This window comes from Montipora foliosa, chromosome 9 (assembly GCF_036669935.1).
Source record: "Montipora foliosa isolate CH-2021 chromosome 9, ASM3666993v2, whole genome shotgun sequence".
NCBI lineage: Eukaryota > Metazoa > Cnidaria > Anthozoa > Scleractinia > Acroporidae > Montipora > Montipora foliosa.
The window spans coordinates 48,387,892-48,400,391 of NC_090877.1; the positions used below are offsets into that span (position 1 = coordinate 48,387,892).

Consider the following 12,500-nt stretch of genomic DNA (forward strand, 5'->3'; position numbering starts at 1 on the left):
TGACTTAAAGTATTTAAGAAAGCCTTGCATCTTAAGCAGCACTCAGTTTCAAGTTTTACAGATCTAAACATGACACCCAGCTAATATATAGAAAGCAAAATTTCAACTGACTGACAATGATTTTTAGAGGAAACAAGTATCTAAGGCTATAGACGGCGGTCAAAATGTATTCTTTTGTTTATGTGCTAGTTAGACCCACTAGCCTCGCTCTCAAGCAACATTTCTTTTATCTTTTGTCCATGAAAACGAGGCTAGTGAGTCTAATTAGCACATAAACAAAAATAAAATTGTTTTGGTCGCCATTTATGCATTCGGTCTATAGCAATATTTAATTTGCAATTTTGCGAGGTTAAATACCACAACAAGCTGATGTACCAATGGGATTTAGAAGGACATCATTATTCGCAAAAAGAGTAATCAAGATCATCTTGTAGTCCAATTTTTGTCACAAATGCATTTGTTGCAATTCATCTGTACCGAAGCCTGAATTGGAAAACAATATATTCGCTGGCTCGTCCCCAGTCGTCTTCACGCGGAAAAGGAAGGCGCGCAAAGGCATGATGGGAAGGAAGAAAACGAGAGAAAGAAGCACGGTGAAAAGGCCTATCTTCGAAATTCTCACTTTGGACAAAATCCGCCATTGATTCGTCCGCCATCTTGAAAACAGGATTTCCCAGTCGTCTCTCTCCTTTCCGCCCTCCCATCACCCCCACACTCGCCCCCACGCATCCCTCGTTAATTGATAATCAATGAGACCATGAGAGACGACTGGGGACGAGTCAGATATATTCGTGTGGCTTTAATGCCGTTAAATGGCAGTTGGTAGATTTAAGACCATCTAATGTATTCATGTCTCCCCTTAATCTCACACTCATAAATTCATTTTTGCTGCTTTTTCAAGGCCGATGGAAAATTTTTAGGGTTATCTTTCAAATGTTTCGCTCTACGGTATCATTCAGGGAAAAAGACGGGGCAGTTGGTGATTCCTATCAGTGAATTGTGTCTAATTAGTTTGGCCAATCATAGAGCGTTTTTCAAATGAGTGTCGTAAAACCAAAACCAAAGTAATTACTTTGGCCAATCAAAAAGGTCGGAGACAATCCAGTAAACCAATCAAAAGTGGAAGTAATTACACGTAGCCGACACAAAGTGCGGGAAAATGTGCACGCGCAAGCCACGATTGATTTTGGTTTCACTTCTGATTGGTTGAAAACTGAGTAGCGCGAGAAATCACCGAGTGAACTAATGCAAACCAAAGCAATTCGCTAATTACTTTCGACACTCAATTGAAAACCGATCTAAACTTTGATGGAGAAAGTGATGGGTTCTCTGATTCTACTCAATCTTAAATTGTGCTGTAACTGGAGGATTGGTCAGATATATTTGCATGCACTTACATTCTTTTTTTTTTTATAAGAACCGTTTTTTATATAGCAACGTTGAAGCTGAGATTAGCTACAATTTTGAATAACTTGCTAAGAGCATATATCAGGCCCAAGTTGTGAATACCACCCAATGTATCAAAGGAGTTTGTGATTGGAGGTGAAGTCAACAACAGAGGAGAAAGCACAACAAGTCTTTAGAGATACCAACACAAAAATCACAACAGTAGGATGAAAATGTCTCAAAGGCAAGATAGGAAGTGACAGTGACAGTGACAGTGACTATTGCAATTATGCTGAGGGTATGATCAACTGACAGTCCTGTCTGAGTAGAACGCAGCATTTGTGAGTGGGTTGAAACACAAACTGACTTGTTATATCACAACGATGCCTAAAATCATCGCGTTACAGATAACGCATTTATCCCAGCATAACGTAAGGAAGGGGGGGGGGGGGGGGGTAAGGGGGCTATATTTGCAAGAAAGGTGGTTTGGCAATATCCATCTTCTTGAAACTTGCATATAGCTACTCAGGAGCTGGTTACAAACATCAAGAATTCGAGGATCAAGACAGCGCCTCACCAATAAAGTGCTGAACCACATAAGGCTTCGAAGAGGAATTAGTCAATGCCAGAGAAAGACGAAACAACACCATCCCACAAAACTCTGTGAGAAGATGAGCCTAAAACAAGTTTGGGCAAACAATCTGGATAGGATGAAAAGTTCCTCAAGTTGATTAATAATATTAAAGCCAGAAGATTTCAACCTCAATAAGAAAGAACTGCAATGTACTTAGTCTCAGGTATCACTGGAGGCCGACGTTCCTCCCGCGTCTGCATGTCCTCGCAGTAAGAAATTTGATGTCGATCAGGCCATTCATGTATGAAGGGCGGACTTGTCTATAGATAGCAAGACGGTGTATGAAACATGTTTGCATGTCTTCTCATTTGACAAGGGTCTTGATAAACTTCGGAACCACCCATTTCAAACAGCGCTGATAAACAGTATTTACGTCTAAGCACCCATTTTCGAACGGTTAGCTTTCAATAACTGTGTGAGTCGCATGTTGACTCGCATGTTGGCTCGCATGACTCGCCCATTGTCCACACTAATTTGACAAGGACGTTTGCCACGATGTCGAAGCTAAGCCTCTTCTTCAGACCTTGGCATATTTTTGTTTTACGAGGAAACATTTAGCCAGTCGACGTTAACTTAAATTCTGCATGCTTAGTTTTCTACTCGCTCTTTCATCTGAAATGTGTCACGTGATTTTTAACGGCTAAAAACAATTTAACATATATCAAATACAAGGTGTTACAAATGAAGCCACTGGGAACTCGGAAAAATCCGAGTCCCAGATGGGATAAGAACCCACGACCCTCCGTGATCTATAGTTAGTACGGATGCTCTAACCACTGAGCTACTGGAGACTCTATGGTGAGCAAGGGTGAAATGTGGGTATTTGACTCGAGCTGCATCACGCAACCACAAAGTCAAATAGCGACTGACAGCATAGCTTATAACTGCATCGCGCAGTCACATTGAGAGCATCATTGAAATACAGTTGCCTGTATTTCTGTGAACGAAGTTTGGCAGCTGAATAACAAAATGATCTCAAACCAGATCGAGATGAAATGCTTGGCATAAAAGTATGGTGTGTGTTTCACAGTGACGTCATCAAATTACAATTTCAAAATCGCAAGAACGATACGGAACTGGTAACTGGTAAAAAGGTTTAAAAATACACAAAACCTCACGATTTTACTTCAAAATTCGAGGGGAGTTGATATACTGGTGCCTACGGAAAAGAGGAGTACCAGAAGGTTTAATTATGCTTGTGAAGGCATCCTATGAGAATCACGGCACAAACAGTTGTAAGAACAGCACACTGGCGGTCAGGAGCATTTAGCATCAAAGTTGGTCTGCATCAATTCTCGTCCCTGAGCCCGTTCCTCGTTGCTGTGGTGATGGACACCATCAGTGAAGGTTCAGGAAGGGAGTGCCTTGGGAACTGCTCTTCGCCGATGACCTCGTAGTCACGGGTGAGAGTGAGGAAGAGCTACAGCAGAACTGGCTGAGGTGGCAGGACGGAATGGTAAGATACGGGCTAAAGGTCAACACCACCAAAACAGAGGTAATGGCGAGCAGCAAGAACCGAGTGAACCTGAAGATTGTGGATTGTAACATTGTAAAGCTGAAACGAGTAGAGGTATTCAAGTATCTTGGCGTCACCATAGGGAAAGAAGGAGGGTCCGAGGAAGCAGTGAAAGCAAGAACAAACGCGGTATGGGCTAAATGGAAGGACTTTACTGGGATTATTTATGACAAACTTATGCCACGGAAACTGAAAGTTAAAATCTACGAAACAGTGATTAGACCAGTAATGCTATATGGAGCAGAGGTGTGGACAGTTAGACAGACAGAGGAGAGAATAGAAGGGTTACGTTTTTTCAAACCTTGGCCGTGTAGCACTTATATTTCAACAGACTTAACTAGTAGAGTGTAATGTGAAGTGCTAGTTTTCTACCCATATGAACCATGTCAGCGTTAGCCCTACTAATGGAAATGGGCCCACACAAGGACAGAGAAACTCTGACCAGGGTGGGAAAGGTCTGACCCACCCTGGTCAGAGTTTTTCTCTGTCCTCGTGTGGGCCCAATTCCATTGGTAGGGCTAACGCTCACATGGTTCATATGGGTAGAAAACTAGCACTTCACATTACACTCTAATAGTTAAGTCTGTAGAGAAGAGAATGCGCGAGACTTCAGAAATGAAGATGCTGCGAAGCATAATGGGGGTGACACTATGGGATAGGCTGCATTGCTGCAAATAGGAGCTGATGATGGTCACTTTATGATTATGATATTAACTTTCCATTTTCCAACTCCACAAAGGCATATTTTGTTCGAGGCCAGAACGAAAAGTATCCGAGTTTAATTTAAGGACGTTCGCGCCCAAAACGTTCCCACGTACAGATTTTTTTTAAACTTGCCACGCAGAAAGGTAATGATCTACTTTTGCCAAAAAGGCAATAAAAATGGGGGGTCACCGTGCTTACAACTGTCAGCAATAAAAAAGCTACATTAGTGAAATTTAGATCAGGTAAACGTACTCAATTCAACATAACTAATACAACTAAAGAAACTTTTGCAGGTGATGTCTTTTTCTGAGGTAATATAGACTTTGAAAAACGATACATATTTGCCTAAGAAAGAAAACTTCGGTCGCTCGAGAGCATAAAAGGCGAAATATTTGTAACTTCTCACGTACAGACTTTTTTTGTTTTTTGTAAAAATAGACAAAGTCAGAAAAGGAAGTGATCTACGGAAAGAAAAATGGGGGTCACCGAGCATTCAAGAGAGTAAAATCGCTGCGAAGTTCTCAAAGCGATTGTCTTTTCGCACTGTCACGCCATTGCGTGACATTTCCGAGAAGACCTGGGTCCACAGCCATCCCATAATGCCACCTGCTTTCACGTTCCATTCTTGTGGAAAATGTTTGCACCTTTAGCATCGTGTTTACCTTCGTGGTGTGCGATGCATGACGTATGCGTGAGATGCGTGAAAAAATGCGCAGTAGCAATGGGCGCGAACGTCGTTGACTTAAATATCGACGCCATTAAATGAAAATTCTCTCCAAGACCTACCGAGAACGAATCCTTTCCACTATCCCCTAAAACCTTCCGCTGATAAGCCCACGAAAACTCTGGGACAAAAGTGAAACTTAGCATGGGACGTACAGGATGTTTAATGAATAGATTAATTAGAATGGAGTGATGAGTGATCGCATGAGTGAGTGCAATTCAACCCTATAGGTGGAAAGGTACCACGGGAAGCATTCGGATTCGTCAATAAACAAAGAAAGTCTTAGATAACCAATCAAACGCGAGCCCTAATCGACAAAATGGCGGGCATATTTGGCGAGAACGCGAGAAAAGCAATGTTTTTATTGAAAAATTGAAGGAAAATGCAAAACCAAGACCATAAAGGAAAGCACAAACAACTGGATAGGCCCTCAACAAAATTGTTGGGTAGAAATTTACACCATAGTTGGTAAGAAAGACAAATAACACTACGTGCCGACTGACAGTCTTCGCGTAATGGTGACGGTTGGAAATTGTTTCATGTATGCTTTTAACAAGTACAAAAAAACACATGATTTTTCTCGTGCCGTTTGGAAGACATATTAAGCACTTGACTTCAAATTGCTCTATGGTCATGCTTATTTATTCCAAATTGCACTCGAAATCATGTGATTACCTATACAAATAGCAAAAAAAAAAAGGGTAAAATAAATAATGAGAACCTTCACCCTTAATTACAAAATACTGCATTCTCTAAAAAAAAGAGTGTATGTTAATTTTCTAACAAATTATCTATGGATAAATTAAGTATGACCATTATTGTGACAGGGATTAGGGCAATGCAACGACTGTGATCAGGAATAAGACTAAGGGCCGGCGTGTTCGAATGACCCTATTCCGGAATAAGAATACGTGGAGTGATGATTAACACGGTATGTTTGGCAAGTTTCGAAGCAGCAAGGATAATAAAAATATGTTTAAAATAGCATTTTAGCAGTTGTTTGGCAATTTCAATGTGAATCTCCGTAAAAACGAAGGATTTCTATCTTATATTCCATGTATTCCTATTCCGCAATACGGTCAATCGAACGCACCCTACGACTGAGACAATACCTTAATTTCATTGGGATCAATGATCTTGGGTGGATTCCAGTGAATAGTCATGGTGTAATTAACAACAGCAGCTGTCAAATTTTGCACTCGTGCAGAGTTTTTGCTGATAGTCACTGATATGGTGGCATTCTTTCCAACACCAAAATGAGTTTCTGCATGAACTCTGAATAAATAGCTTTCGCCTGGATGTAAATTATTTAATGTTATGTTGGTCTCGTTATACACAGTAGCCGAACCAACTGTCTTGAACCAGGGGTAGCATTTTGAACAATTCCAATATACCTTGTAATGGAGCTAAACACATGAGAAGACAAACAGAGCATTAATAAGTTATTCTGCACAGAAGAGCGTTTACGAGGAGGGGGAATCCCAACGTATCCAAACCCACATACTGTATTGATAAAAGAGATGCATTTGTAAGGCAACTTGGGACAATTTTAAATAGTTGGCACTTCAACATAAAATTTCCAATAAGCAAAGAACATAAATTTACTTGGAATAATCAGTCATTTTTGAAGTACGGAAGATTGTAAATAGAAACTTGGACTTGAGAAAGCAAGTTGCAATGATTACCAGTGCTATATGAAGCGTGCGAGGATAGGTAAGGTAACAGCTAGCAGCTGCACTGCAAGAGATACTGGTTTAAAGACACTTAAAATAATGGCCACTATGGCATCATGTAACCAAAACTACAGGAAATACTTAATAACTTGAAACTATCTTACTTGCGCTGTCAATGGGTTAATCGTCCGAGGTGCAGACCACCACAAAGTAACTGTTTTGTCCATGTGTACTATGGCATTCAGGGGACCCACTGGAGCAGAAAAGGGCCCAGTTGTTATATTAACAGATACAGGGTCTGAAAAATTATTGCCCTTGAACATCGTCTGCACTTCAAAACTGTAGGTGGTGCTGAAGTTGAGGTACTTGAATGTGTAGTGGGTTTCCACGGTTTCTTCAATTGTATTATGAGTTGCTGATCCCTCTTGATGCTTCATCTTTATCTGGTAAGTCTGAAACATTCAGGTGGAACGAAAGCCACCGTGCACATAAGATTAAACGTAAAGTAGCTGCGGAGGGCACAAGCCAACAATACTAAATTTCAAAGGCTCAGTTTTCAGCAATATATTTAAAGGGTTCATTGCTCTTTGGAGCTTGTCAAGTCCCAGATGTCTTTCCCTAACTATTTCCATGACCCGCTTCCCAATTTTCCATGGCCTAGAGTTTAGATGTCACTTTCAAACCGTTTGGTTTTTTTTTTTTTTTAATGGCATTTTACATCAACTCAGTTCAACAAAAACAGAAAGCATTTCTTGCCAAACTAAAAAGCAAGCACCATATATAAACATTTTAAACTGTTTTATATTAATATTGTTGTTACCTCGACATCTGTGAAATTTATCTACCTTACGCAAAGATAATTTCCATGACCCTCTCAAATCGACTTTTAAATCTCACATTTTTTTAAGGTTTGAAAATGATATTCTTAAATTCCACAACTGTTCACATTTCCCAGAACATGTGTGAACCCTACCGGGTTCAATTTACGTGGGCACTAGGGGCTATGTGACAAGGCGTTTGCTACCCTGCGAGCAGTTGGTTTCTCCTGCGCTTCGCGAGAGAAAAACCACTGCGAGCAACCGTTAGTTTCTTTGAGTGAGCCGCCGTCCAGAAACAAGGACGAATACATTAAATTTGAACCGGTAAAACGAGTTAGTAAACTTGTTTTGGCGCTTGCGCGTTCCTTCAGCTACGTAACTGCTTCGTTTGGGCGATCCTGCTGCAATTCCATATTTTTCCCGCGAAATAAGACAAAGTGATATCAAATGCATCATCATCATCATCATTTTCCCCCGCTCAAGTTATCAACTCTCTGGGGTGCTTCTGTCAGTGTTCTTCCTAACAATTGCATAAAGTCTGATTTGGCCATCATGGTCCTTCTCAACTGCTGGGCATCTAAGCCCATTAGGTTTTCAAACTTCGTCCAATTGGAAGAGCTAGCATTAAACAAAAGCTGCTTTTGTAGCTGATCAATTCCATCCTGCGGATGTGGGCAAGGTATTTCAGTTGCTGCTCGTAGCAAGTTAGCGCTATAGATTGAGTCTTCGTTTTTTGCGCAAGTCAGCATTGGACATCTTGTAACTCCAGTCCGCTTCTCCTTCAACATTAACATTTTGGGAACCAGGTGCGTTTTTCCGCTTATAACCACCCTTGATCATTTTTCTCAGAACCCATGCCACACTACCTCTATTTTATTGACGTCCTTGGCAGATATCTGCCACGCTTGTATGCTATACAGAAGGCGGGATCGAACACATGCCACTAGGAACTTGACCCGGGTTTGTCACAAGGATACGGTGGTAGGTTAGAACATGCTTTAGTTTGTTCCATTTCATGAATGCGGCACCAATTCTAGTGTAGAGGAAATAATATAATTCAGTGTTGCAATTACTAATGGTGTATCCAAGGTATTTAAAGGTACGAACATTCTTAATACCAGTACCACCAAGGGAGATGATGCTCGGTTGGCATTTCACATGTTCGTCAACATTGAATGCCATTGTTTCCGTCTTTACGTATGAGATTTGTAGCCCAAAACGGGCGTAGGTGGCATCATACACTTGGAGGATATTTTGCAATTCCTCGATGGATGCAGCGAATCTGGCTTGATCATCCACGTATAGAAGCTCAGTAACGTGATTTGCCCCAGATGCTCGTGCTTTCGTACGTAGTTCTCTGGATACATTTCCGCTATCTCATGGCGTGCAACTCTGATAACAAAGTCCAGGTAGATATTGAAAATGGATGGAGGCTCCAGAGCGCCCTGCCGACATCTCACAAGGGTATCAAACATCCGACTTGTTCCTTTGATGCATTCTTCACGTGGTACTCAGTCGTACGCAGCCTTACGGCCTACAAAGGCTACAAACAACGGTGTTCTTGTTTTACTAGATGTTTCGAGCACTTGGCGCAGGATGAAGATAGTATCAGGGCTTGATCTATTGCACTGGAAACCGTATTGAGTTGGCAGGAGTATGACCTCATAGGCCTCGCAAGCTCTCTCGACGATTATTGCTGACACAACTTTAGACATTGTTGCAATGATACTCACTTTACACTTGCTCAATAGAAAATCTAATGGTTGCTCGCAGTGGTTTCTCTCTCGGGAAGCGTAGGAGAAACCAACTGTTCGCAGGGTAGACTTTTGCAGATTCCGCTAAAAATTCCACTGGCATTTTTTTTTTTTTAAACCGAGAATCGTGCTTAAAATATTTTTTGAACCCTTGAAGGTAGATATCAATAAAGATTATCCAATGGTTTTTTATTCATGTTTCTTTAAAGAGGAATCAGAACTTGAGAAAGTTGTCTCAATATATAAATTCTTTAATGAAGGGGTAGTTTCTAAAGAAACTGTGGTGCTGCATCAGTGGGGAAGTAGTATACAAAAATTTGGTTTTATCAACGTAGTTGATAATGTAAATTGGCCACCGTACAGAGATTCTAAAAGCTGACGTTTCAAGCGTTAGCCCTTCGTCAGAGCGAATCGAGGGATTATGGGTTACGTGTAGTTTTTATAGTAGAGTAGGAGCTACGCTATCACGTTGCCATGTTACCACCAATAGCGTAGCTCTTGGGTTGGGTGGAAAAATGCTCCAAGTTATTAGTTTCAAGCTACCCTTTAATCCGAGGGTAAATAAAGATATTTGATGATGATGATGACTCCGAGAAAACTTTTTCGAAGTCATACGAAAGTCGTTCAATAATTACACTCCAATGCAGTGTTACCACCCAATGCCATGTTACCACCAATAGCGTAGCTCCTACTCTACTATAAAAACTACACGTAACCCATAATACCTCGATTCGCTCTGACGAAGGGCTAACGCTCGAAACGTCAGCTTTTAAAATCTCTGTACGGAGGCCAATTTATATTATCAACTCCGTTGATAAAACCAAATTTTTATAAATTCTTTAAATAGCAATCCATTTCAGTCCATCCTGCTCATCAGTAACATCAAACACAGTAAACGTAGTCTCACTGCATTGGAGTGTAATTATTGAACGACTTTCGTATGACTTTGAAAAAGTTTTCTCGGAGTCATCATAGTCATCAAATATCTTTATTTACCCTCGGATTAAAAGGTAGCTTGAAACTAATAACTTGGAGCATTTTTCCACCCAACCCAAGAATGACATACCACAGAGAACCTACCGCAACAACGGGAGCACAGTGCCCTGCACTTTGCAAAAAGTGTGCGGATTTTACGTCCCACAGGGTTATGAATATTTAAGTCTTGTGAGACAGGATCTCTGGTTTAAGGTGATTCCCTAGTATTACACTGCGCATCCTGTTCTGCGCATAACACAGCGTAGGCCACGTTCGTATTCAGGCATGGCTAAGAGGCTTTATGGTCAAATTATTCCACGGCTTAGTTCTGTTTTCTGTGTCTCACAAGTTTCAAAAGGATATTTCTAAACAAAACAATGTTTAAATTTAACCATAAAGACTCGTAGCCATGTGTGAATATTGATATATCGAACCATAGTTAATAGACGAGAATGGTTATGAAACCCGACAACTTTCTTTGTTGTAGGTTTTTGTTCTCTTTTTTTTGGCCTTGACCGTGCACAAAACACAATAGTTGTTTACTCCGTACTGAGGAACTAACCAATAGAAATGTGTTGGTTACGTAATTTATGAATACTGTATGAGCGCAAAACAAAAGATTGTGCACGGTCGTGGACTTTCTAACCTAAATCTTGGCATCTTTGTTTGCTCCTTTGATGTTTGCCGAGCTTCCAAACCAGTCCTCTCTATTGACTATGATAGAACGTGGTCGAAAACTTTTCAAAATGGCGAACTTTCGTGCGGGAAAGCTTGGGGTCGACCTTGGTTTACTTTCTGTTTTCTCGTAAACGAGGTTGGTGAGCTATCTTTTTTTGGCATAATTTTATTCTCTTACTCCTCCTCTTTGTGCTGTAAAGAAAATTTGAAAATTTAATAATACAGGAAAAAGTATTCGTAGCCATCACTCGTGGACACAAAATTGTCTTCTCATACTTTGCCTTTTCAAAACGTGTGCCTGTGCCATAAAACAAACATTAAATTATTCCTTTTGAACAATACAATACACCTGTTTTGTTATTTCAAGAATTACGTCAAAGCTGTGCTTCCTGTTACTGCAAAACATAGTGTGAACCGATGAACAAACTTGTCCTTGATAGATGAAGTCGCAATGATTAAATGAGTAACTTGAGCAAGTTACCGGTATATCTCCCAAATGAGCTCAGTGACCTATTTTTTTTAATTGCACATTTCGAGTCACCATAATGTAGGGAACAATCGAGAAAAGTGTAAAGAAAATCTTACAAGAACTTCTATTACTAAAGAATCACCTTAAATTCTTTATCCGAGAAGGCGAAAACATTAAATTTCCTTGTGACTTCCCCAACTAAGATAATAAAACATACTTTAATATCACTGTGGTTTGTGTTTTTCCAAGTGACAACAACAGTTGTGACATCAACAATTGTGGCTTCGACACTGTGTACGGGAGGGTAACTAGTATCTGCCAAAGAGAATAGCAAAATAGACAACCTTAACTAGCGCAATAGACATACATGTATCTTGAGTGACATAAAACTAGCATAATGCCACTTCATTCATTTATTATACATGGACCTATAAACCTATTTATTCAGCAAGGTGTGCCAGTGGCTCCAACAAAGTTTGATATAAGTTCAATGGCCCGCATGGCCAGGTTTCTCCAGACTCTGAACCAGTGGTAGAGCTTCCAAACGTTATTTTACTTGAAAGATTAAACGCTGGATTTTTATTTTACTGAGAAAGCCAACATTTCCAATAGTTAATTACTTAATTATACATTCCAACACTCTGACCTGATAGAGCGATCATAACATGTTGAGCCAGTGACGATGTATTGTCACCACCTGAACTGTTTCCTTGAACCTAAAGAATACATACAAAGGTTGAGTCGACTTTTTTGCCTCAATTCCACTTGCCCCACGAAAACAAAACAAGTAGACCAGTGTCGTCAAGCACCATCTAAGAAAGTGTTTTAAGACTTTCCTAAATAAAGGTTATTAGATTCTAATCGTGCCAAAGCAAAAATAAGAAATTCCAACAATACAATAATAATTATTAGTTCCTGTTACAATTATTGTAACAGCATCTTGTAAGCTGAAACCGCAGTGTTCTCACTGGCAAACTAAATATTCCGCAAAAAGACCTTTCGTCTCAATATTACTTTGTTACATCATTTTACATAAATCTTTCGTAACCATTTATAGTTGTACCAGCAATTAAACAACAATGGTTTAGGCCAGTGATTTCCACGGCATGGCAGTCTGTCAAGTGTTTAGAACGTGTTTATATCAACTTCACGACATTTCAAAATTTCC

General features: G+C 40.2%; 1 protein-coding gene across 2 annotated transcripts in view; it reads right to left on the reverse strand.

Moving 5' to 3' along the window:
- The window catches only part of LOC137970072 (tyrosine-protein phosphatase Lar-like), a 40,868-nt gene that overhangs the window by 23,511 nt on the left and 4,857 nt on the right, over positions 1-12,500 (reverse strand). For both annotated transcript variants that reach the window (XM_068816543.1, XM_068816542.1), the window contains 4 exons: positions 11,979-12,048; positions 11,550-11,647; positions 6,803-7,090; positions 6,078-6,371 (listed from right to left, as the gene is read on the reverse strand). In XM_068816543.1, coding sequence (XP_068672644.1) covers positions 6,078-6,371; positions 6,803-7,090; positions 11,550-11,647; positions 11,979-12,048 — 750 coding nt within the window. The remainder of the gene's footprint in view (positions 1-6,077; positions 6,372-6,802; positions 7,091-11,549; positions 11,648-11,978; positions 12,049-12,500) is intronic.